The sequence below is a fragment of the Saccopteryx bilineata genome, chromosome 8 (assembly GCF_036850765.1).
Source record: "Saccopteryx bilineata isolate mSacBil1 chromosome 8, mSacBil1_pri_phased_curated, whole genome shotgun sequence".
Classification (NCBI taxonomy): domain Eukaryota; kingdom Metazoa; phylum Chordata; class Mammalia; order Chiroptera; family Emballonuridae; genus Saccopteryx; species Saccopteryx bilineata.
Window position 1 is genome coordinate 1,749,608 of NC_089497.1, and position 25,608 is coordinate 1,775,215.

The window sequence follows — 25,608 nt, forward strand, 5'->3', positions numbered from 1 at the left end:
AAGGTGTCACCCCTAATAGTTTTATTACTGTCACTAATATTTTATGGACTGTTCTAAATGAGCAACACGGTATACCACTTTGTTTGTTTGTTCCATATTGAACTTCCCCTTCTAAATTATTCTTTCAGCATCAGCACCATTGTTCAGCGAAAGCCTGGTTGACGAGGACAGGAGAGTAGATTGTTAATTGTAACCTAAACGGGACCGCAGCCCCGGGATCACTCACAGGAGTTCCCCTGTGTTCACCTGTCACCGGTGAAGCAGGCGGCTGTGCTGTTTGCCGGCGGCAGCAGCGCCACCATGCGGCCGAGTGACACAATGACACTGCAGCCCCTGGAGCTCGCCTGGGTCGAGGTCACACAATTTTTTTTCCCTCCCTCCTTCCCTCCCTCCCTCCTTCCCTCCCTCCCTCCCTCCCTCCCTCCCTTCCTTCCTTCCTTCCCTCCCTCCCTCCCTCCTTCCTTCCTTCCTTTCTTCCTTCCCTCTCTCTCTTTCTCTTTTTCTTTTTCTCTCTCTATTTTTCTTTCTCTCTTTTTTTCTTTCTTTCTTTTAATTTGAAGGTCTTCATTGCCTTCATTAAAAGTGATTCATGACTTGGGTTGCCTCCCAATCTCACAATGAGAAGGGCGCTTCTCCAATTGTGTACAATTCTTGCCCCCCCAAAAATAAATTTTTTTTAAATTGGGAACGGGAGATTCATATCATTTCTAACTTTATACTGATGGGAGACTTTCACATCTGTTGAAAATTAGCAAGAGGTTTGCATTTCCTTAAAACAAAGAGAGGACGTTGAGAAAAGGTCTGCACCCTGCTCTCTGAGCAGCTTCTGGTGATTACAGGGAGTTAGCCCCAGCCGCAAACTCTTGTGAGCAGAACGCACCCCCCCCCAAAAAAAACAACTGCACAGCATCCTCCTGAGCTCCTCCTAGACCCCCCCCCCCCAAAACCGGCCTTGCAAGTAGACTTTTTCATTAACAAGGACTTAACTGAGCGCCTTCCGGGGCTTGCTGTGTTGTAGGCACCGCAGGTGTGGCGTGAACAAATTGGACTGAAATCTGTCTTCGCTGGTGACACTCCGATGGTGACACTTCCGTCCCCTTTGTGCCCTGTAAGTCGTCTGAAGAGAGACCGTTTCTTCCCATCCTCCCTGGGACCACGTCACCTTCCCACTGAATTCTTCAGCACTCAGCATCTGTTAGGACTGTTCCCATCTCAGTTTCCCGGCGGGATCCCTGCTCTGCCTGCCAGCCAGTGACCAAATGCAGGCAGACGCAGAAAGTTCATTTGCGATCCCGCGGTGTAGGTAAATAGATAATAGCCCTCCAAAGGCGCCCACACCCTAATCCCCAGGACCTGTGGGATACGTTGCTTCGTGTGGCAAGGGGACTTTGTGGGTGTGATTAAGTTAAGGCTCTTGTGACGGGGAGATTATCCCGGATTGCCATGGCGAGCCCTGTGTAATTAATCACAAGGTCCTCTCTAAGAGGGAGCGGAGTTAAGACAGCAGAGACAGGGACGGAAGCGGAGCTCAGAGAGGACAGAAGATGTTACGTTGCTGGCTCCAAAGACAGAGAAAGGGCCACGAACCGGAGAGTTTGGGAAGCCTGAAAAGGCAAGAAAACGGGTCCTTCTTGGGAGCCTTCAAAAGCAACAGGCCCGCGGCACTCTGGGCTTCTGACCTCCAGAACCGAGACCAGCATGTTGAAATGTCATGCACATACACTGCTCACAAAAATTAGGGGGCATTTTATCACTTCATGTTCATTTTGAAATATCCCCTCATTTTTGTGAGCAGTATATATTGCATAGTATATATGTAAATGTTTTATGTGTATATGTCAGTGTGCCATAAGCCACTAGTTTGGCGCTTGTCACAGCAGGACACTAACACAGATTTCTACCTGTCCTCCCCGTCAGCCCTCCCCACGACCCATTCATTCTCCTTGGTGCACAGAGCAGTACATTTCTAACTTGTTCCTGTTTTCCCAAGTCATGGAGTTGTCCTGGTTTTTCTGAGCACGAAACTATCACTGTGACTATCTAGCAGGGTTGACTAACCTTCAGCATTCTTCGGCAAAAGAGAGGGGAAACAAAAATGGGGCAAGAGGATGTAAATCTGTGGTTAATTGCAAATGATATAATTGTATACCTGAAAAGCCCAAGAGAAAAAAAAAACTATACAAAGAAGAATTCAGCAAAATGGTTGGGCATAACACTAGTGTCTAGTAATCAGCCTATATAAACAATTATTTAGGGCACATCAATAATGGGAAAGCTTTATTCTATTCTAACAGAAATGATAAAAGGTAACAAGAAATATGCAACATCAATGTGAAAGCAATAAATAAAGCTTGAAAATGAAAATTATGCCACATTCTTTGATAAAAAGACAATGATGGCAATGTGAAAATAAAGCGTTATGTGGGTTTTTTGTTTGTTGTTTTGTTTTGTTTTTCAGGTGAGAGGAGGGGAGATAGTGAGGCAGACTCCGGCATGTGCCCCAACCAGATCCACCTGGCAACCCCTTCTGGGGCCAAGGCTCCAGTACCAAGCTATTTTTAGTGCCTGAGGCTGACACAGTTGGACCAACCAGCTATCCTCAGTACCCATGGCCATGCTCGAACCAACCCAGCCACTGGCTGTGGGAGGGGAAGAGGGAGAAAAGCAGATGGTCACTTCTCCTGTGTGCCCTGACCGGGGATCGAACCTGAAATGTCTATACATGGGGCTGACGCTCTATCCACTGAGCCACTCGCCAACCACCTTATATGTGTAAGACCCACTAGAGTTGGACTTCTGTTAATTGGCAACCAGATGAAATTGATAAAGAAATGGTCTTGGGGCATTTTCTCTTTACCACCCAGACTTTTGTATCACCTGGTCTTGTCTTAAGAGTTTCAGGCTTCATGGGGATAGGCAGGCTCCCCACTGGCAGAAGGCAAGTCACCGGTTAAGTGAGGCCTGACCTTTGGGTGGTCCACATCAAGCCCACCTTTGGACTGCCAGGCCACAGCAAGTGAGAAGTCTGGAGACGTTGCCTTCTGCTAGTTGTGATGACCTTCCACGGGCAACTTCAGTCCTCCATTGTCACACACACACACACACACACCCCACATTCTACCTGCTCACTCGGGAATACCCCTCTCCCCATACTCCACCGGGACCACGCTTTGTCTCGTCCTACAGACACAACAGCTGCGGCACAGTGACGGTAACCTTCCCATCAGGATCATGGCCACAGTAGCAATCTTTATTATCCCCAACAGGTCCCTATAGCTCTATGACCCCTTCTTCGGGCTATATGCTTTTTGACATCATTTTTAACTTGTGTTATTTCCCAGGCATCTGTAGTTTAACAACAACAACAAAATGCCACTGCTAATTACTACTGTCGAAAGAACTCTGGATAGCATCAGTAAGTCAGTCGGGCACTTTTTGGGTGGGGGAGGGTAGGGAGGGGAGGCTGGCTTCGCCACTGAAGCCCTTGTTGGGCTCGCTTTGCGGGGTAGGCTGGGCTGGGCAATCCAGTTCCGAAGACCCTCCCATGCCACACAGACCACACCCTCCTCCTCCGAGGGTCCCTGCCTCTTCCTGGAAGCCACCAGGCACCTTTAGCAGAGGAGCCAAATCTGCTTTGCGACTGTCCCTCCCCATCCGCCTTCCTTCCTTAAAACCTGGCGCAGGACAGTAGTTCCGTTACTGCCAAGTGCACACGCGGATGGGACTGTGCTGTCACCCGCCTGCATCCTCAAGCCTGGAGAGCAGGGAGGAGCCACTTAGAATTCCGGGAGCACCCCAGCGCCACCGCCCCTGCGTCTCAGGCATGCCACCGGAGACGCCGTCGTGTTTAAGGTCTCTCTTTTGTTGCGTATCTTGTGAAATGCTGCTTTTGTCTATGTCTTTTTTTTCCTCTCTCGCATATCTTAAGAGGAAATGAATGTATTTGGGAAAACCGTGAGTCTCTGTGTGCGCCCTAAGCTCAGAACCTGCCTTGCCCAGCGTTCTCCTTGGTGCTAGGGAGGCTGACGGCGAAATGTTTTGATCATCACCCTGAGTAAGACTTAAATTTGCATACGATAAGCATGTGGATGAAAAAGAAAGGGGGGTGAGTCCTATGGAAAGCAACCTCACAGAGTGATCGCCTCACAAATTTCTAACTGGGCAGACATGGTAGGGTCACACTCCAGCTTAAAACTTACTCAGTGAAAGGTTTTAAGTCATCCCTGCCCATTCTTGTGCCTTTATTAATTTTTTACTTATTTATGAGCAGGGAGAGAGACAGGAATGTTGAGCTGTTCCTGTATGTGCTCTGACCGGAGGAATCGAACTGGCAACCTCTGTGCTCTGAGGTGATGCTCCAACCAACTGAGCTCTCCACCAGGTTTTATTTTTATTATTTTTAGAGGAAGGGTGAGGGGAGAGGGAAGGGAAGCGAAGCATCCACTGTCCCACTCAGTTGTGCATTTTTTGGTTGCGTCCCAAGTGTTCCCTGACCGGGGATCGAACCCGCAACCTTGTTGTTTTGGGACGATGCTCTTAACCGGCTGACCAGGGCTGTTCTTGTGCATTTGATCAGTGATTTTTCAACCTCTTCATCTCATGGCACACGCAAACTACTAAAATCCTGCTGCACACCAACAATTTTATTTTTTTCTGATTTGACAAAAAAGTTGGTATAATTTTGATTCATTTACACTAGACCACTATTGTTGTGTTGGGTGTTTTTTTTGTGTGTGTTTTTTTTTGACAACCTAACAAAAGGTCAGTGCCCAGCTGCATAGTCAGGTACTGCGTTTTAAAAGTTCCGGCAGCACACTGGTTGAAAATTGCCAGTCTAGATGAACACACCAGTGAAACATCAGAACACTCTCCAGAAAGTGCTGAGTCTTATTAACCGTCCTGTGACCCAGTTCCTGCCTGGCTTTCACCCGCTTCCATGCAACCTTCCTTATCTCACCTCCTTGACTCTAAATGCGTAAAAGCAGCTGCAAAACTTATTCCCAAGAGCATCTGAGATCCTGCTCCCCGGCATATGGCATCAGTTTGGCTCAAATAAGCTCATAAAAATTCTCTACAGGTTGGGATGTTTCTTAAACTGACAAGTAGGAAATTCAAAGGCCTTCTATGTCTAACTATGGTGCATTTACTAGTTCTGAGCACACGCGTGTGTGGTGAAGGCCTGGTGAACCCGAGCCCAGCACCCTTTCAAAGAGGTTGCTGTGGCTTGTTGCTAGACTTCCCCTTGTTTCAGAGAAAAGCTGTAAATCTGAGTATAAAAATGTCAACTCCCCCGATTTTAAAATGCTGACACAAATTTCAAAGAAACAAAAACCTCCCTTTTGGAGCCAAGCAAGACCCCTCCGTGGGCTGCAACTGGCACTGCTCTGTGGTCACCGCTGAGCCAGCTGCAGGGAGAACCGTGACCAACAGGTGAGAGGTGTGGGACAGAAAAATAGCCTGATATTAGCGTGATTGTGAGAAAGTAATACTAACTGCAGTAAATTGTATGATTTTCGAACTATGCATGTGTAGTCCCTTGGCCACAGGAATTGTGAGTCGAAGGAAAAACTTCAGGTTCTGTGAGATTCCACTTGTCTATTCATGCTATTTCCTCCTCTTTAATTTTCAGTAATAGGGCAAAGATCTCATGACATATGTATTCAGGAGAACTCTGCTCATTGCCGTGATTGTGAGTTTTTAAAAGTACACTTAACTAGACCTTAAAGGCTTATGCATCACTTTTGGTCAGGTCACATTTGTTTGAGTTCTACTGGGGCTTTATTGAATGAAAAAGAGAAGGAAGTCTGCATTAGCTTTGTTTTTAACTCTTTAGGGCAGGGGTTGGGAACCTTTTTGGCTGAGAGAGCCATGAACACCACATATTTTAAAATATAATTCCGTGAGAGTCATACAACAACCTGTGTACATTACGCATTATCCAATAAGAATTTGGTGTTGTCCAGGACAGCTGTGATTGGCTCCAGCCACCCGCAACCATGAACATGAGTGGTAGGAAATAAATGAATTGTAATACATGAGAATGTTTTATATTTTTAACGTTATTATTTTTTTTATTAAAGATTTGTCTGCGAGCCAGATGCAGCCATCAAAAGAGCCACATCTGGCTTGCGAGCCATAGGTTCCCGAACCCTGCTTTAGGGGTAAACATTTAGTAAAACATTTTTATGAGCAGTGGGGCTTTAGCAGTAGGGATTTGAATTGAAGAGCATGCATATATTCATTCACTTTCCAGACAAAACCGGCCTGCAGCAGGGCCCAGCCAAGACCAGGCACAGCTAGCCACCCCTCCATCCACTGTGGCTGATGATTTCACTTCCTAATCCCCGACTGCGCACGCACGGATGCTGAAGATCTGTCTGATGAGCATCTTGATTGGGAAAGGGCCCTTTCTGGGGATCGGAGGCCATCTCTAATTTAGATGGGGGACGGAGGTCCCTAGGGTCCTGGAGGAAGTACCACCTTCAATAAGAGAACACTGAGAGGCCTTCAGTTAGTGGCCAGGATAGGGGGTGGAGTAAGAGGCACAGAATTGAGAAAGGGTGACAAGGCTCCGACTGCAGACAACCTCCCATCATCCCCCCCCCCCCCCCACACACACACCGTCCAACAGACAAAACTGGACTTCTTCAGACTGGGCTCCAATGCTCCCTTCTCTGTGAAATGTCCCACCCCCACTGGTCCCTCCGGGCAGCCTCAGTTTGTGCACCAGCGTGTTTGCTGGGCCCCTCCCGCCCACGCCTCATCAGGCTTTAAGTCACGTCAAGACAGGGCGCGATCACTCGTCCCTGTAAGCCTCGGCCCTCTGGGCAGGCGGTGAGACTCCGGAAGGGCTGGGGTCATTCTGCAGAAACGAGGGAGGGAGGAAGGCCTTGACCTTGTCCTCTCCCCACCTCGCCTTCCCCCAGCCCGCAGAGGGCCCGCAGCGCCCTCGGGGCAGAACCTGCCCCCCGTAGCGCTCCGGGCGCCGGGGGCCGTGGAGCCGCGCTCCCGCCCACCCGAGGGGTGTGGGGCTTGGGCGGCACTGCCCACGCACGCCGGCTTTACAACCGGGTCCGGCCCCCGCGGGGGCGCCCCGCCGCCAGGACCTCAGGCACACGGCTGGCCCAGCGCGCCTGTCCCCCGCCCTCAGGGCACTCCTCTGCATCGGAGCACCCGGGGTGGAGGCCGGCTTCCCTCCACGCCGCGCCCGCGAGCCCGTGCCCACGCCGCCCGGTCCACGCAGCGCCGGCCCCGCGTTCGCCCCGGACTGGTCGAACCCCGTCCCGCTCATCAGCGCCTCTCTATCCCCGGGGACGCCACCGGTCGCCCCGATCCGCCGCCCGAAAACAGCGCGGCATCTGCGGGCCCCCGACAGCCAGAACGAGACGATGACGCTTGGAGTCCGCTTTGGGGTCCAGGAACAAGCCCCGCCTCCCAGCGACCGGAAACACCGGCGTGATGGGCGGGGCCGAAAGAGAAATGGCGGCACCGGAAGTCACGTGCGCGACTCGAGCGCGACTTCCGCGTCTCGGCAGTTGATTAGCCAGCCTGGCAGGCGTTCCGACGAACTCTGCTGCGATCCGCCGCTTCGGCGCTCGACTCGCCCGCGCTGCTGCCGTCGTCGCCGCCGCCGCCGCCGCCGCGGAAGGAGGGGCGAAGCTCAAGATGGCGGACAAGACGCCAGGCGGGTCTCAGAAGGCCAGTTCAAAGGTATTTCTGCGTGGGCTCGGGCGGCCGGGGGGCCTCTCGTCGTCGTCGTCGGGGTCTCACGGGCGCTTCCGGCCGGGGGCGCAGGCCGGGCGGGAGCCCGCAGCCGGGAACAGGGGGCCGGCCGGGGCGCCGACGCGCCGTGCTGCGCAGGCGGAGAGGCCTGCTCCCCGCTCCGTCCCGCCCGGCTCTGGCTCGCGGCCGCCGGGCGCAGCGCGGCCCGCGCTCGGCCTCGCAGTGACCGGGGGCCCTGGGAGCGTCGGGAGCGGCGCCGACGCGGCCTCGCGTCTCCGGTGGGAAGCGCTTCCTGGAGCGCCAGCCGCGGCTTCCCCGCGTCTGGTCCCCGGTGCCGGGGGTCGGCGAGCTCGGCGTCCGGCCGCCCTCCGCGTCCCCCGCGCCGGGAACGCACCGCGCCGAGCCCGCCGGGCGCGCGGGGACGACCTCCGGGGAGGGACGCGGCGCGGTTGGGGCTGCGCGCTGCACGTGGTCGCGCCTCCCTTCCTCGCTCGCGGGGCCGGGCGGGCGCCGGTGTCCGGGTCCATCTTGGGCTCGGTGTCTCCCCGGGGCGGCGGCTCCGGGGGCGCGGGCGGCGCTGCCCGGGCCTGGGGGCCCTGGCTGTGCCGGGCGGCGCGGGGCTCCATGGCCACGTTGGGCGGGTCATGAAATCGCGGCTCCTCGGAAGGGCCCGCCGCGGACTCCGGGTAAAAGTGGCGGGGTTTGTCGCGCTCCGCGATGGGCACGGAGGAGGGCGCGCGGCGCCCGGAGCGGGGCTGTTACAGCGCGGGGAGGGTGTGATGGGAAGGCGTGTTCCCGGGAAGTCGGGGCGTGGTGCCCGGTGTCCCAGAAAGCGCGACCCTCGCTCGCGCCGTCCGGTGCATGATGCCTGAGCTGAGCACCGGCTCCCCCGGACGCCCGTTAGTTGCGGAGACGCGGTGGCTTTGCGTGGACTGGATCGTGTTCTCCCCTCAGCCATGTGCATCTCCCGCGTGGGTCGTGGAGTCGTCGGGCCCCGCCCCCTGCTCGCTTTCTGGCCGCCGACCCAGGGCGACCACCGCCGTGCCTGCTTGCTCCTCCCGGGGGTGTTCCTGTTACTGAAGCCGGCTGCGTCTCGCAACTACGCGCGCGGAAGCATGGCGGTTCCGGGTTCTCCTCCCAGTAACGTGTGCAGGTGTCTCCTGTCCTGAGGTCTTGGATGCATGGAGAACATTGCCCTGTCTGCGGGCAGTCTTCCTTTCTACAAGAGTCCTTCACCCGGTGGTGTGAGGCCGTGACCTGTCTGTAGTTCAAGTGTCGGGTCTTCCAGTGATCTTTGAAAGTATAATTGCTTTAGGTTATCCAGGGATGCCACTAAGAGGTTCTTCTCCTGGTGTCTGTGAAAGGAATCAGACTAGCTCAGGGTGCAGATGGTAATTGACATATCTTTTTGTTAACAAATAAACTAGATTCGGATTCCGAACCCTGCTTTGGTAATTAATTATATTTACAATTTTAAGGCAGACTGCATAAGCTGTTGAGCCTTCATTTCCTCTTGTGTAATATGGATATAATTCCTTTTTTTTTTTTTTACAGGGTTGAGGTAAGGATTAAATGATTTAATGTCTATAAAGCACATAATAATAGTTCTTTTCCCTTTTTATCGTGGAGGAAATTAAAAGTACTTTTCAGAATGTTAGGATAAAGTCTAATCCTGAGATTTAGAAGCTAAGTCATTGACTGTCGTAATGACTGTCCAGATTGTTGCTTTTTATTTTTAACACAAATCCAGAAATCACTGGGGAAAGTATGGGGTCATTTTGGCTAACACAACCGTGGTTGTCATTTCTAGCCTTTGACCTCCGGATGATTTCCCTTCTTCTGGTGAGAGCAGATGAGGGACAGTCTAGGGTACAGATGGTGTGAAAAGATTGTCTCATGCTCCTTCTTTAGTGCTTAAATTCCCATTGGTGTAGAGAGAGATGTTTGTAAATCGTATTTCTAGGCATTGAGGAAAACTTGAATTTAAAAATGTACAGTACACAAGATTTTTAAGTTCCATTTTATATATGCATAGTAATATGACAACTTTTATGTGTGGTTGTCCTGGGTAAACTGATCCTGTGCCCTTTTATTTTCTGTGTGATTGTGCTATACTCTTCATTCTAAAGCCTGGCAAGTACAGAAGTGAGGAATGAGCTAGACAGGTTTTCCTGCGCAGCACTCCTGTGAGCGTTGGACTAAGGTGTCACTTTGGGGGAGAGGTGCTGATGATGCCTGTGTGGCTCTGATTTTGGGAGGTGGGTCACAGAGCCTATGGTTATTTGCTTATAAACTTGTTAAACCTATTTCCTTAGACTTTAGTTTATCAAATTATATTTTGATTTTAATAGTTCTTTTTGTTTTATTTGCTGGCTGACAAAAATGACATGAAGAGAATGTGATATTTTCTTTCCTTCTGCTGGGAACAGTACTAATATTAAATTATGTGCCCTGTTATTGCTCTCTGACAATGCTGATTTTTTGCCCTATTGTCCAAAACTGGGTTAGATAGATAAATAAAGTACTTCTGGCTTCCTTGACATCCAGTGAAGTTGGTTTGGGAACAATTTTGATGAACTGCTGATTAACCCAAGTATTTCACTGGTAGGAATAAGTGAAGAACCTGATCTGGGAGGGAGAGGGCATTGACCTGGAGTGCTGAGGTCGCGGTTGGAAATCCCTGGACTTGCCGGGTTAAGGCACATATGAGAACCAGTCAGTGAACAACTAAAGTGAAGCTACTATGATCTCTCTCCCTCTCTCTCTCTCAAATCAATAAAATAAATAAAATCTTAAAAAACCCCAAACAAGTAAGATCCTGGCAGGCCTTTACCTTCAGCAGACAGAGTGTTGTCCCTGTGCCCCCACGTGGATTGCCTGCGGTTGGGGCCGGGGAGGAGCAGCCAGGGGTGCACAGCTGGAAGGAGCAGCTCAGTGAAGCAAGGAGCCACCGCTTCTCTCTCTGTCCTCCTCCAACCCTTCTCTGTCTCCCTCCCTCCCTCCCTCAAATCAAAGGAAAATCTTAAATGGGGAAAAGAAGTAAAATGAGGGTCCCCCCAGGGCTTGTCGTGATCCCTGGGTATTTGTTCCTGCCATGGACAGGATTCTTCGTTTCTGTTTTTGAGTGCCTGAAGATATGTAAGATTTAAATGTGAAAATCTCCACAAACAAAACACAACCTTGAAAATTGGGCTCTTCATAGTTTTCAGTTTTAGTTTAAACTGAATCTTTATTTCAATATGGTTGTAGTCTTATCTTAAAATATGTAGTGGTTAGTTTTATGTGTAGAAGGTTGTGTTTTTGGGTGGAGAGTGGAATTATGAACTTCAATTTTCTTAATCAGTGCTTTTAAGAAACGTGAGTATTTGCAGCATTGGTGCCTGAATATGACAGCTGAGATGGGTAAAAATTCATGTCTTACTGATTTTTTTTTTTTTTTTTTGTAACAGAGTCAGAGAGAGGGACAGACAGACAGGAAGGGAGAGAGATGAGAAGCATCAGTTCTTCATCGTGGCACCTTAGTTCAGTGATTGCTTTCTCAGGTGCCTTGAAGGGGGGGCGGGGCTAAAGCAGACTGAGTGACCTTGGGCTCAAGCTGGTGAGCCTTGCTCAGACCAGATGAACCCATGCTCAAGCCAGTGACCTTGGGATTTCGAACCTGGGTCCTCCATGTCCCAGTCTGAGGCTCGATCCACTGTGCCACTGCCTGGTCAGGCTGTCTTACTGGATTGAATTGATAGTTTTCTGAAAGTCCTCCCCGCCCCTCCCTTCCCCTCCTTTCCCCTCTGCTGGGTTTTTCCTTGAAAGTAACCCTATAAAGATACCCATTTGTCTTCCTGCGTTCCACTTGGGATGCAAGTTGAAGACTCCTGCCTCTCTTTCCCTTTTTGCTTAAAAGCATCAATTTTGAAATAAAAATAAAAACTTGCTATAGGACAGTAAACTAAAAAATATTGATATGACAAATAATTTGCTTCTTATGCTATTATTAAGTAGCTTTAACATTTTGTTATGCACCAGCCATGTGCTAGATATTTCAGTGAAGTAATTTGTTTGAAAGCAAGATACATTTGCCTGTAGCACTTGAGACTATTAGGTACTGTTATATGTCTCTTTGAGGAGTTAATTTTTTTTTCAGTAGTCCCTTGCTCAGTTTAAATAAATTCTAGGACGTTCAACATACGTTACAACTTTTCATGTATTGGTAGTGTTTTGGATGTAATTTTAAAGGTCATTTCAGGTTTGTTGTTTAACTTGATTATACATAGTGAGTGTCTCAGTGATCCTTTTTAAAAAAATTTTAAATTTATTGTGTAGACGTGGTTTCAAGTGTCCTCAGTATAACACTCTCTACACATGGCATTGTGCCCCCACCCCATGCAAAGTGTTTTCCACCCCTGTTCCCTCCTTTTGCCCCCTACCTCCCCCTCCTCCACTCCTTCTACCTTCTTTCTCCGCTGTTGCTTCCCTGTTGCCTATGTATGTGTTATGTATATATGGTTTCTTTTCAGTGATCGGATAGTTTATTTTTTTGAGCGGTGACCTTGGCTTGGAGAGTGGCATTAAGCTAGGTAGCTGCCCCGTGAGTGGACAGCATGTGAGTTAACGTGTGGCACTCACTTTTGTTGTGTATTTGTTGGAACAGGTTAAGTCAACAGGTATATTGAGGCTCTGTCACTTGCCAGATGTGCTTTAAATTGAGGGAAAAAACATTAAATGAGACTACTCACTTTTGGGGGCCGTGCTGTCTAGTGGAATGAGTTGACACATAACAGTACAAGACGGAGCTATCAGAAGTACCTGAAAGTTTAGCAAAGAAGTGGCAGCTGGGAGTGGAGGGTGGGACCTTCAACAGCATGGAAGGACATGATTAGTCCTTCTGAGTAGAGTAGAGGTTTTTGGGGTTTGTTTTTGTTTGTTTTTTTGTGTGTGGGGATAGATAGGGACAGACAGGAAGGGAGAGAGATGAGAAACATCAATTCTTTGTTAAGGCACCTTAGTTCATTGGTTGCTTTCTCATAGTGCCTTGATGTGGGAGGGGGGACACTACAGCAGAGCAAGTGACCCCTTGCTTAAGCCAGCGACCTTGGGCTTCAAGCCAGTGGCCTTTGGGCTCAAGCCAGCGACCATGGGGTCATGTCTGTGATCCCACACTCAAGTCAGTGACCATGTGCTCAAGCTGATGACCTCGGGGTCTTGAACCTGGGTCCTCTGTGTCCCAGTCCTATGCTCTATCCACTGTGCCACTGCCTGGTCAGGCATGAAGGCTAGAGGTGGGCGAGGAGGGAGAGCAGTGGCTGGGCAATGGATTGGTGATGGAGGTGGTTTACTAGCACAGGGGGTGCTTGCCTATGACAGGAAGGGGTTGGGACGGAAAGGTAAGTGGTGCTCTTTGAATGCTAGAGAGTAAAAGGACAGAGCCATGGCACATTTGAGGCAGGAGAGTCCTTTAGGAAGGCCTTTCTGGGGTGTGGTTTAGGAGGGACTTGGAGGTGCTGACCAGTGTGAAGTTAACGGGATGTAATGCTGAGACCTGTGTGGAAGACCTCCTTGCAGATCCTTTCTGGGAAGCTTTTCTCACTCCCGCTGGGATTTGCCTGTGCTCTTGTGACAGAGCCACGTTTTTCTTGTCTCTTATTAGCTCCTAATGACGGGAGGGAGTTGTGTCTTATTTTACTGTATGTCTCTTGGAAAGCACAGCACCATTAGATGGTTGGCTGAAAGGAGGAGGTGGCCACAGCGGTGTCCTTGGAGGCAGGATGAGCAGAGTTCTACTTGGTTGATAGGGAAGGAGCCCAGGAAGAGCCAGCTGCTGGCTGGCACTCAGCAGGGGGTCGTTCCTTACAGGCACAGATCGCCATCCTTTACCGTGTCCACCTGTCACTGCTCGCGCCCCGGGCAGGTGCTCTTCCGCTGTACACACGGCTACAAGTGGGGGGGGGGCTGATTCCAGAGTTTGTGCTCTTAACTTGTCACTTCTTCCAGAGTGAGCGATCAAGAGCCCTCACCCAGTGTCAGGAGTGAGGTCCAGAGGACGGGGAGTCTTAGGTGTGTTGCACGTGAGCAGCGTGCAGACGCGTGGTGCACATGCCCAGGAGGAACAGGGTGAGGGTGGAGATGGAGTGGGGGTCATCTCTGCACAAAGGTGCTGGTGGCTTCCTGCGGGAGAGGAGAGGAGGGGGAGGGGGAGGGAGTGTGGAGAGCTGGACGGTGGAGGAGGGGGCGTGGAGAAGAGGCGGGGGCTTGGAGAGCTGGCTGAGCCGGGGCGTGGCCGAGCTGGAGAGACACTCTGGGGGTAGTGCTTCACCTGAGGTAAAGCGGGACCCACTGGGAAGAAAAGTCTTTATTCCCCGCCCCCCAAGTTTTAGGATCGTGAGTGTGGTTGGGTTGGCCCTGATCTCAGCTCAGCAGCTTTCAGAAGAGTCCTTTTCCTCTTGGATTTTCCTGCTGTGCCAGCAGTTTACCCTGAGACACGTTTCTCTCCTGTCTGCCTCTTCACTTCCTCAAACCACCCTTACTCTGCTTTTCCGTTTCTTGCTTTTGGGTCTTATCATTTGGATGAACAGTTGTGCTGCAGACTTCAGAAGATCTTTAAGCATTAATTTGTTGCTTTTAAGTTAAAAAGTAAAAACCCAAGTCCAAGACAATGTCATTTAGTTCCAGGTTAAGAAGAGGGAGAGGCTCAGCTTTTTATAAAATAGTATTGTGTTGACTGTTTACCTGAGCCACCAGCTTTGGAAGTTAGCTACTCTTCTAAAGTCTTATTGGCCCTGGCAAGTGGCTCAGTGGATAGAGCTTCAGCCCAGCTTATGGATGTCCTTGTTTTGATTCCTGGGTAAGGCACACAGGAGAAGTGTGCATCTCTCTGCCTCTCTCCCCTTTCTCTTTCCCTCCTGCAGCTCGATTGGTTCAAGTGTGGCCCAGGGTGCTGAGTATCCCTTGGAGCGCATCAGCCTCAGGTGCTAAAAAGAATTCAGCACTTGAGCATTGGACCCAGATGGGGTTGCAGGTTGGAGCCTGCTCCAGGCCCATGTGGAAGTCTGTCTCACCCTCTCCCCTCCTCTCACCTAAAAACAGAAACAAAACCAAAAATAAAAAAACTTATTAACTACTGTTTGAATATAACTTCTTAAGCCTAAAAACATTTCCATTCTGCATGCTGTATAGCTGTAATTATGTATCAGGGGAAAGTGTCTGGTTTGCAGTAAACATGACCAGTGCCATCTTAGGTTTAATTGAGATCAGCTGATTCATCTTCCTAAGCCATGCTGTTATTTTTAAATCCTAGAAATGATTTGAATGTGGTGGCATAGGAAATTAAATTCTTAGCTACTCTTCTGTGCTTATTCTTCTGGGTGAACTTTAGAGTTATTTTTGGCAACCCTCCATGCCCCCTTGGGATTATGAGCTGTTGAATGTATTTAGTATGCCTACTTCTTAGCACTTGTTATAATTCTAATTTTACATTTGTGTCATTGAGAGTTGTTTGTTATTATGCTGTAAGCTTCCTGTGGACAGGGCGCTTGTATGTTTTTAGGCCCTGTTAAACCTAGCATAGTCTCTGGCACATTGGTAATCAACACATAAATAAACACGGGTGAGAACAAATAAGTGATATGTAAATCTTTGTGAGGAGAGCATTTTTCTTTTAGAGAATTCACAAGAAACTGGCTAATGCTACATGCCAGCTTCCAAAGATTTGCCTGGACCCCTGAGGAGGGAACAGATAACCAAGACATGACACTGGAGAACCTTTTATTCCCACAGTTCTTGGCAGATTCATGAGCTGTTGAATGAAATTGTGTTAGATAAGTAAATACATTTGGGCATGGTGGTGACCTGAATAGCCGAATCCTTCGTTAAAGTTTGTGTTTTCTTCACACAGGTTGTGTGTGTTTTGTCTGTCTGGTTTCTGGGTGTTTGATGTTCTTGTTAGTGTGTGATTAGGATATTGTTTTTGTTACCTAGCAGGTTAACACTGCTACATTGGAATGCAGTTGCTCTTTACCCCCAGACCATTCAGTCTTTTGACTGAATTCTTTTTCTTTTCTAAGAGAAATGATTTATTCTCGAGGATTTTCTAATTTTTTAATTTTTTTTAAAATTTTTCTGAAGTTGGAAACAGGGAGGCAGTCAGACAGACTCCCGCATGCGCCCGACTGGGATCCACCCGGCATGCCCACCAGGGGGCGATGCTCTGCCCATCTTGGGGCGTTGCTCTGCCGCAGTCAGAGCCATTCTAGCGGCTGAGGCAGAGGCCACAGAGCCATCCTCAGCTCCCGGGCCAACTTTGCTCCAATGGAGCCTTGGCTGCGGGAGGGGAAGAGAGAGACAGAGAGGAAGGAGAGGGAGAGTGGAGAAGCAGATGGGCACTTCTCCTGTGTGCCCTGGCCGGGAATCGAACCCGGGACTCCTGCATGGCAGACCGACGCTTTACCACTGAGCCAACCTGCCAGGGCAGATTTTCTCATTTTTAAGTGTCTGCAAATGGGCACATTTACAATTGCGTTTTAAAAATTCTTTCACTGTTCTAGTTAATTTAAATATAAGAGCACTTCTTCTGTACCAGTCACCTTCTAAGGAAGGTCAGTAGGAGACGGAAGGGAGTGAGGAGACGCACAGGAAAAGCTGAGGCAGGACAGTGACGAGGACGGGAGAGTGGAGGTGGGGTGTCGCCCTGCTGGGGGTTCTGGGCCAGTTTGGCTGGGGCCCAGTACGTGGAGTTCAGAGGCACAAACTGATTCAGTCTGCAAGTCTGACCAGCTGTCCCTAGCTTCAGGTTTAGATAAGATGGAGTAACACTGTGGATCCATAGACGTCTGGCTTAAATAGCCTGTAGCTCGGAGCTTTGTTCTTGGGTGCACAGCGAGATACCCGTGAGATGTATGCTGGACATAATCTGAACTGTCGACCAGTTAAGAAAAAATGAGATGATATTTGGGAGTGACATCGTTATGAAGGGCCAGGGCTGGGAGACTGAGCTCTGGAGCAGTGGCTGGCAGTGGTGGCCGGCCAGAGGAGAGAGGCCCTGAAAGCAGGTTGCCAACAGGGCCTGTCCGGGATTGGATAACAGGGTTTTGTGTTTCTTGAACTATTTCTGCAGTGGGATTTGTACCTTTTGTTCGACATCAAGGGTTTAGACGTGGGTGTCTGGGTATCAGAATCCTCTGGTGTGGCTTTGGGTGGTCGGAGATGGTGCTTCTCTGCTGTGTAGTAGTGTGACTTGCTGCCAGGCCAGTGTGTCTTCACTCATTTCTATCATATTTTGGGAAATACACATTCTGAATTTTAAAGAATGGACTTATAAAGTTTGGATCCCAACGGTTTTGTAAGTCAGATGTTGCCCCTGTGTGGTTTTACTAGCTGAGATGAAATTGCTGCAAGTTTGGAAAAATTGAGTATGGGAAACACTTGTTAGCATGGTAAGACATTTTCTCATCATTTAATATTGCCTCTTTTTTTCATACTCACAGACCAGATCGTCAGATGCGCATTCATCTGGATCTTCAGATGCACACGTGAGTAGAAAGACAGTCCGTGTCATTTCACTTAATATAAACAGTTTTCATGTATGTGCCCTTTTTTCTTCCGCCATCTTTGTTAGGTGCCCTCTGTTTGTTCTAGTCCCATGGTTGGTCTGTCACACCATGTTAAGAACCTGTTTTGTATGTCTCCTTTTACCTTGACTGTGCTCATACAGCTGTGTGCACAGACACATGTGCGCACTGTCTGTGGGCTGTGGCGTGGTGTTGTGCTTGCTCATGCTGTTCTCATTGTGCGGAAACCCTGCCCTCTCCTGCCGAGCCCTCCCCTAATCTTTCTGATGGCGTCCTAATGTCCCACAAGGGAGGTCCAGTCACTTGTGAAGGTGTTTCTCCAGGAATGGGCATATACTTCTTGTTTACAAGGTTGTGACATTTCAAGTAGTACTGCAGTGAACATTCTTTACATAAGTTCCTACAGCAGTCCTCAGAAGTGTGGCCTGCAGACCCCAGGAGTCACTGAGACTGTCGGGGTTGGTGAGTTCAAAACAATTTTGTAATAACACAAAGGCGTCATTTTCCTTTTTCACTGTGTTGACATTGGCACTTACGGCAAAAAAGCAACTGATGGGTGAAATGCTGGCACCTGAATCAAGGCAGCATTGCCAAATGTCCTTCCCACGGCACAGCCAGAGCAGGCCCATTTCTCCACACAGTTCTTCTGAGCTGCGGAGTTCTGATGTTAGATCTGGCTTTCTTGTTTAAGTTGAGGAATGAACTGGCTTCTTTCGTGGAATACTATTTTGATTTGAGGAGCAACTGACACGGTAAGGTTAATCACACTCTGGTGGTACAAGGCAGATACTTTCTTGAAAGTGAAGGCCAGTGGACCTGTTACTTCAAAGTAAACAGCTCTTTGTTACTGATACAGAATTTGAGTTTTCAGTAGCAAGTAAGAACAGTGAGAACTTGCCCCCTCTCTCCAGACCTCTGACATTGATCTGCAATTGATGATGACAGTAGGGAATGTGAGTTTTGATAGTGTGTACCTAAATCTGTCAGTATTTGGCCATCGGGGCTATGTCTGGTTTTCAGTACTGCCCGTGTGATTTTAAACACTTGTTTTCCTCTCCCTGAAGATGGAGGCATCCGGGCCCTCAGACGGGGATGCGCCCAGTCGGACGCGCGCTAAGAGCCCCAGGAAACACAGCTACAGGAGCGAGAGCGCCCGCGAAGGCCCTGGTGACCCCCCTCACCAGAACCTCTCCAAAGTGAGTGCTGCGCAGGTGAGACAGCATGCTGGGCTCTGTGTCGCCCGGAGGCTGCTGGCTGCACACCCCGGTTTTGTGCTCGTTGTTGCATCCTGTCTTATTCAAGACAGCACACTTCATTGTCTTTGGGTTATTGACAAACTTAAGTTCACTCAAGGCAATGTGTTTTCACTTATAAGTGAGGAATGTTTTATTCAGAACTTTAAATCTTAGTTCAGAAACCAAGGAGGGTTTGAGTGGCAGATGGTTAATGGTCAGATTTATTATCCCCTCTATCAAATGTTGACTGAACCCAGTGCCAGTCACTGGAGGCGCTCAGGTGGTGGAAGCCCAGGTCCTCAGGGAGCCCGTTGTCCTGCCGGGAAGCAGCAGAGCGGCTCTCTGCTCCTGCCAGTGCCCAGTTCTGGGGGCTGCCCTGGATGGGGAGCCACAGAGGCCTCCGTCCTGCTGGGTGCCCTGGCCCGGGCACTTCGGGAACTTGTGGAAGGGGTTTCTTTACTGCTTGGGTCTGAAACGTGCTCTTCTGTTAAAATAATGTTTTCTTATGATTAAATCTGGAAAATACAATAAATACAGACTGTCAGCACTAGCCAGTATTAACACTGACTGGTAACACTAATTTTCCTATTTAGTATTTCTCTGTATAAAAATACTTTTACTTTGCTGAGATCCATTTTCCAGGAACACTTAAAAATACTGTTTTCAGTTCTAATTTTTAAAATTTTTGCAAAAGTTCTATAAATAAATTTTTAAGTGGATGGTTGTATTTCTTTGCGTACAGTTGCCTTAATTCCCATGACCATTTCCATTCGGGCTTAGCTCTTAGGATAGAAATAAAATTTGAGCCCAAACATTTTGTTTTGAAAATTATGTCTTTCACGGAATTTATATGTGATTTTACAATTTGTATAAACTTGTGAAGTTGAAATAAAGGTGCCGACTGGATGATGGTGAAACATATTTCCTTCTATTTGAGGGGAAATTATTTTGAATTTGTTCCTGAAACCCAATGTTGATGTTTAGGTTAAAAACTGCTCTGCTTTTTTGAACAGATTTTAATGCAGCTTTACAATAGTTTGCAGCAGTTTTATTTCTTCATTCTGCATATTTCCAGGCAAGCCTTTATGGTAATGGGACTGATCAGGTCTAATTTTGCAATTGGTTAACATCTCTTTTTCATAGGTGCTGGAGAAACTTTCAGATGTCAGTTACAGATTAATATTTTAGGTTGTATTTGATCAGCATTTCTTTTGAGTTATGGATCACAATCTAATAGTTAAATGAATAACAACATCTGAAGGTCTACAGTTTATTCAAGCCACATTTCGGAAGGAAAGTGCTTCTGAGTTACTAAATGAAGAGTTCTCTGAGGTACCATTTTCTCATACTCAGAATTAATTGATGAATGCTGACTTGTGCAGAACCTTAACCTGCTGTACATCAGCGGCTCTGCCTGCTGGTCTGGCACTCACCACCCTGGCTCTCTGTAATGTGCTCCCAGTGACGGGATGAAGTGACCTTCATAAACAGCAGTGTCGCTGACGAAGAACGAGGTGACTTCAGGTGCCTTTCAGTAGATGAGTGGACAAAACATTGTGGTGCACCACACTGTGGAACAGTGCTGAGTCATGACAGAGTGAAGTGTTCTTTGTGACAGTACATTGGACCCAGAACATACAAAGTGAAACAAGTCTGTCAGAGAAGCAAATACACATGCCTTCACCTCTCCGTGGAATCTAAAGAACAAAATAAACGAACAAGCAACATTGAAATAGACCTGTAGACACAGAGAGCAGACTGCTGGTCACCAGAGGGCAGGGGCCGGGTGAAGGGACCGAGAAACAGACCCATACACACAGAGAGCAGACTGCTGGTCACCAGAGGGCAGGGGCCGGGTGAAGGGACCGAGAAAGAGACCCATAGACACAGAGAGCAGACTGCTGGTCACCAGAGGGCAGGGGCCAGGTGAAGGGTCCGAGAAACAGACCCGTAGACACAGAGAGCAGACTGCTGGTCACCAGAGGGCAGGGGCCGGGTGCAGGGACCGAGAAACAGACCCATAGACACAGAGAGCAGACTGCTGGTCACCAGAGGGCAGGGGCCGGGTGAAGGGACCGAGAAAGAGACCCATAGACACAGAGAGCAGACTGCTGGTCACCAGAGGGCAGGGGCCAGGTGAAGGGTCTGAGAAACAGACCCGTAGACACAGAGAGCAGACTGCTGGTCACCAGAGGGCAGGGGCCGGGTGCAGGGACCGAGAAACAGACCCATAGACACAGAGAGCAGACTGCTGGTCACCAGAGGGCAGGGGCCGGGTGAAGGGACCGAGAAACAGACCCATAGACACAGAGAGCAGACTGCTGGTCACCAGAGGGCAGGGGCCGGGTGAAGGGACCGAGAAAGAGACCCATAGACACAGAGAGCAGACTGCTGGTCACCAGAGGGCAGGGGCCAGGTGAAGGGTCCGAGAAACAGACCCATAGACACAGAGAGCAGACTGCTGGTCACCAGAGGGCAGGGGCCAGGTGCAGGGTCCGAGAAACAGACCCATAGACACAGAGAGCAGACTGCTGGTCACCAGAGGGCAGGGGCCGGGTGCAGGGGCCGACACGTGCAAGCTGCTGTTGAGAATAGTCAGAGGATGTGAAGTACAGCAGAGAGAACAGAGTCAGTAACAGTGTGGTGACGACGTGTGGCGCCTGGTGGGGACCAGAAACGGTGGGGGCACTTTGTAAAGAATGTAACCAGCCCTGACCAATTGGCTCAGCAGTAGAGCATCTGTCCTGTGTATAGAAGTCCCGGGTTTGGTTCCCGGTCAGGGCACACAGGAGAAGTGCCCATCTGCTTCTCCACCCACCTGCCCTCGTCCCACAACCCTGGCTTAGTTGGTTTGAGCAAAGTTGGCCCTTGGTGCTGAGGATGGGTCCAAGGCCTTGGCCTCAGTTGCTAAAATAGCATGGTTGCAGAGCAACAGAGATGCGGCCCAGCCTGACAGAGCATTGTCCCCTAGTGGGCTTGCCGAGTGGATTCTGGTCGGTGTGCATGCTGGAGTTTGTCTCTGCCTCCTCGCCTCTCACTAAATAAAAACAAAAACTGGAAAACAATATGACTCTAAAGGCTGTGCACCAGAAACTCACAAGAAGCAACACGGAACTTCTGCAAAGTGTAAATGACAAATAGGAAAGGAAGTGGGGAAGCACTGAAAGCAGAGAGGACGAGGAAGCTGAGGGGCCGGCGGGGTTGTAGGGACACGATGCGTGGTCGCCGGCACCTGGGCCCGCGGGGTGGAGGGCACTTCCCTTCCTGCTGCAGAGCCCAGCGGGCGCTTGCCCTTCCTCCCTCCCTCCTGGTCAGCGGCTGCCCCCTGCGCTGCCCTGGCTCAGACCGGGCGCTTGCCCCTCCTCCCTCCCTCCCGGTCAGCGGCTGCCCCCTGCGCTGCCCTGGCTCAGACCGGGCGCTTGCCCTTCCTCCCTCCCTCCCAGTCAGCGGCTGCCCCCTGCGCTGCCCTGGCTCAGACCGGGCGCTTGCCCCTCCTCCCTCCCTCCCGGTCAGCGGCTGCCCCCTGTGCTGCCCTGGCTCAGACCGGGCGCTTGCCCCTCCTCCCTCCCTCCCGGTCAGCGGCTTCCCCCTGCGCTGCCCTGGCTCAGACCGGGCGCTTGCCCCTCCTCCCTCCCTCCCGGTCAGCGGCTGTCCCCTGCGCTGCCCTGGCTCAGACCGGGTGCTTGCTCCTCCTCCCTCCCTCCCGGTCAGCGGCTGCCCCCTGCGCTGCCCTGGCTCAGACTGGGCGCTTGCCCCTCCTCCCTCCCTCCCGGTCAGCGGCTGCCCCCTGCGCTGCCCTGGCTCAGACCGCGCTCTTTCCCTCCTCAAGCGTTTTTATTCTCGCTGCCCGCAAGTGAGTTGAATGAGTTCAAACCTGTTTTTTTTTAATCTTTTTCTAAAAGGTGGCTTTTGTGTGTGACCTTTGGCTGGGAAGTGAAGACTGTCTGACCGCTTCCCGTCAGCGCTGAGCTGAAGGAGGCAGCCCTGGTGCTTAGAGCACCTCCGCTCTTCTTTACCCTGAGTTACTTTTCTAACGAGCTGTCTCTCCTGAAGACTTGTTATGGACACGTTGAGGGTGTGTATATGAATGCTGCTTCTTTCTTTTCACAGCCGCTCCTGGAAAACAAGCTGAAAGCATTCAGTATTGGAAAAATGAGTACAGCCAAGAGAACTTTAAGTAAGAAGGAGCAGGAAGAACTGAAGAAGAAGGTAATGTTTTACCTGGACTTTGAGTTGTCCCTGGAAACAAAGGCGCCTAAAGGGGGTAGACACGTCCGGGGAGGCCGTAGAGACGCTGCTCAGAGACTCAGCCGCCACCTCAGGCCACGTCTGTGATGCGAGCGTAGTGGGGGCAGCTTCCACCTCGGTCCTCTCCCCGTTCCCTCCCTGCTCTGGAAGGGAGCGGTCTGGGTCACTTCTGGCCTATTCTTTTGCATCAGCAAGTGTGTACATGTAAATTGTGCCCAGTCTTCTTAGAGGCACAGGAAGCACGCTGTGTCCAGCACACTGTTCTCCTTGTTGCTTTTTTTCATTGTACATTGTGTATGAGAGATTGAGGTGGGTTTTTTGGGGGGAGGTTAAATGGCTGTGTAGAATGCAGTAGTTTCTTCAACTAAAATTCTCTTGAGGGCATTTATGTTTTGGTCTTTGGTCATTGCAAGTAGTGCTGTTATTGGATAGTACTGTACAGACGGTTTATTTTGCTACTGTATCACTGAGAGAGATTCTGTATCATAGATATTCCCTTAAGTGAGGTGACTGGGTTGGTGGTAAGTACTAAGTATAGCTGGGCTGGATATTGTCAGGTTGCTCTGCACGGGCAGGGCCGTTCTGCATTCCTGGCAGCAGTTCCTGAGAGGTGATTTCCCACATCCTGTCTGCAGAGGACGTTATCAGTGAGGTTCTGCCCATCTGCTCCGAGAAAGGATGGAGTATCTCAGTGTAGTTTCACATTCCCATGTGCAGTTTCTCTTGTGTTTGTTTCTCTGAACGATCTGTTCATCACTAAACTTAACTTTCTGTGAGTCGGTGGGTTATCTGTATATTTGTACACTTTGTGTGTCAGGTGTGGGACCCTGTGTCTGTGACACACGGCAGTGTTTGTCTCAGTTCCTCCATTGCCTATCTATTTTGCTCCTGGTATCGCTTCTCGGCCTTTTGGCTAAGATCAAGTGTATTTTGCTCCTGTTGTTTTTTTTCGTGTAGAAAGTATTATTATGTAATCAGAATTTCCAGTCCTGTCTTAGGGGTTCTGTTTTTTCAGTGAAGTTTCTCTTAACTCTCACCTAGTAAAGAATTTTTTTTTTTTTTTTTGGTATTTTTCTGAAGCTGGAAACTGGGAGGCAGTCAAACAGACTTCCGCATGTGCCTGACCGGGATCCACCTGGCACGCCCACCAGGGGGCAATGCTCTGCCCATCTGGGGCGTTGCTCTGTTGCAACCAGAGCCAGTCTAGCGCCTGAGGCAGAGGCCACAGAGCCATCCCCAGCGCCCGGGGCCAACTTTGCTCCAATGGAGCCTTGGCTGTGGGAGGGGAAGAGAGAGACAGAGAGGAAGGAGAGGGGGAGGGGTGGAGAAGCAGAAGGGCGCTTCTCCTGTGTGCCCTGGCCGGGAATCGAACTCGGGACTCCTGCACGCCAGGCCGACGCTCTACCACTGAGCCAACCGGCCAGGGCCGGTTTTATTTTTTTTAAATTAAATCTGATATATTTGTAACTTGTATTTGTGTCAAAATGTGAAGGATTGGTTCATTTAATCTTTTTTAAATAGCTGTGAAGGTGTTCCCCACCATCACTCATTGAAAAATCCATCTGCTCCTCACTGATGTGAGACGCCACTTTTACTGAACACTAAATTTTCACCTGCTCTTGGATTTACTTTCTATCCTGTTCCATTGGCCTTTCTTACACATTTTGAGAACATTTGGCATAGTTATAATGGAACTTGTCACGGTTCTGAGCTGTTTGTTTCATGCCCGCTGTTCAGAGATAATTCTGGTTCAATTTCTTTCTTTCTTTTTTAAAAGAAATTTCCATTGATTTGAGAGAGAGAAGCATCAGTGCCTTGTCTGATGTCACTGCTCCATTTAGCTGGGCACACACTGGCTGCTCCCACAGGTGCCCTGACTGGGGTCAGACCTGCACCCCTCCGTGCCGGGAGAGGCTTTACCCACAGTCACCAGGCCAGGGCCCAACGCTAGTTCAACGCTAGTTCCGTTTCCAGTGTTTATGTCCAGTGGTTCGTAAAGGAAGCTTTTGTATTTATTGAGGTAAATCATTGTACCTTGAGAACAATGCAAACATTAATAGAATAACATCTATTATGTAGTCAGTTGTCATATAGTTTGATCCTTGAATTGTTTCTAAGTAAATTTTACTCAAAAAACCTCTCTTAGTTTCAGTGTTAATAATAGTGTTTATTAAGGATTAGATACGGCCTATTAGGACTGCTTAACCTGCTTTCCTGGTGAAGGGAGGGCCCCGTTACCATCCTTCTGTGATTAGCTCACATCTGTGTGCGGTGGTCTTCATGTGCAGCGATGCTCACACACTCCTCTGTGTTTAGGAGGATGAGAAGGCCGCTGCTGAGATCTACGAGGAATTTCTTGCTGCATTTGAAGGAAGCGATGGCAACAAAGTGAAGACGTTTGTGCGCGGGGGTGTTGTGAACGCTGCCAAAGGTAGGGGCGCTGCAGCCTTGAGTGGATGGAGCCGGGCGCAGGGCCGCAGGGCGGGAGCCTGGCTGCTGTGGGACAGCGGCTCCTGTCTGTCAGCGCCCTCTAGTGGGGGCAGTGGTCAGCCAGGCAAGCGGCCAGGTGCTGATCAGGGAGACCCTGGATCCAGAGGAGGTTTAGAAATATGTCCTCTTTCAAGTTTTAAGACAGCAGAACGCTTTCAGAAAATTTTAATGTTTCTTATAATTTTACTATAAAACTACTAAATTAGTATTTTTTGAGAGTAATTTAGTGATATTTGAATTTAACTTCATTTTTGGTCAATAGTGATCGATCTTTTAGTAGTAAAAGCATTTATTAATTTTTATTTCTGAATAAAAATAGCAAGTAAATAAAACCTAAGTAATATAAAAGTAGTATT

The 25,608-nt window shown here is 49.6% G+C and overlaps 1 protein-coding gene, 1 non-coding gene and 1 pseudogene across 7 annotated transcripts in view; 2 read left to right on the forward strand and 1 right to left on the reverse strand.

Moving 5' to 3' along the window:
- Nucleotides 1-6,672: 6,672 nt before the first annotated feature.
- U2SURP (U2 snRNP associated SURP domain containing) overlaps nt 6,673-25,608 on the forward strand; it is a 51,030-nt gene continuing 32,094 nt past the window's right edge. For 3 of the 6 annotated variants that reach the window (XM_066240693.1, XM_066240696.1, XM_066240694.1), the window contains exons 1-5: nt 6,673-7,710; nt 17,196-17,240; nt 18,344-18,490; nt 22,625-22,723; nt 25,079-25,193. In XM_066240693.1, the coding sequence (XP_066096790.1) occupies nt 7,666-7,710; nt 17,196-17,240; nt 18,344-18,490; nt 22,625-22,723; nt 25,079-25,193 (451 nt within the window). In that variant the 5' untranslated portion in view covers nt 6,673-7,665. The remainder of the gene's footprint in view (nt 7,711-17,195; nt 17,241-18,343; nt 18,491-22,624; nt 22,724-25,078; nt 25,194-25,608) is intronic. The other 3 variants (XM_066240697.1, XM_066240698.1, XM_066240695.1) reach the window with 2 other exon arrangements.
- On the reverse strand, nt 16,106-16,181 carry TRNAG-GCC (transfer RNA glycine (anticodon GCC)). The gene has a single exon. It is a non-coding gene; the product is annotated as a tRNA-Gly (tRNA).
- Nucleotides 23,656-23,815, forward strand: LOC136312312 (U2 spliceosomal RNA; annotated as a pseudogene).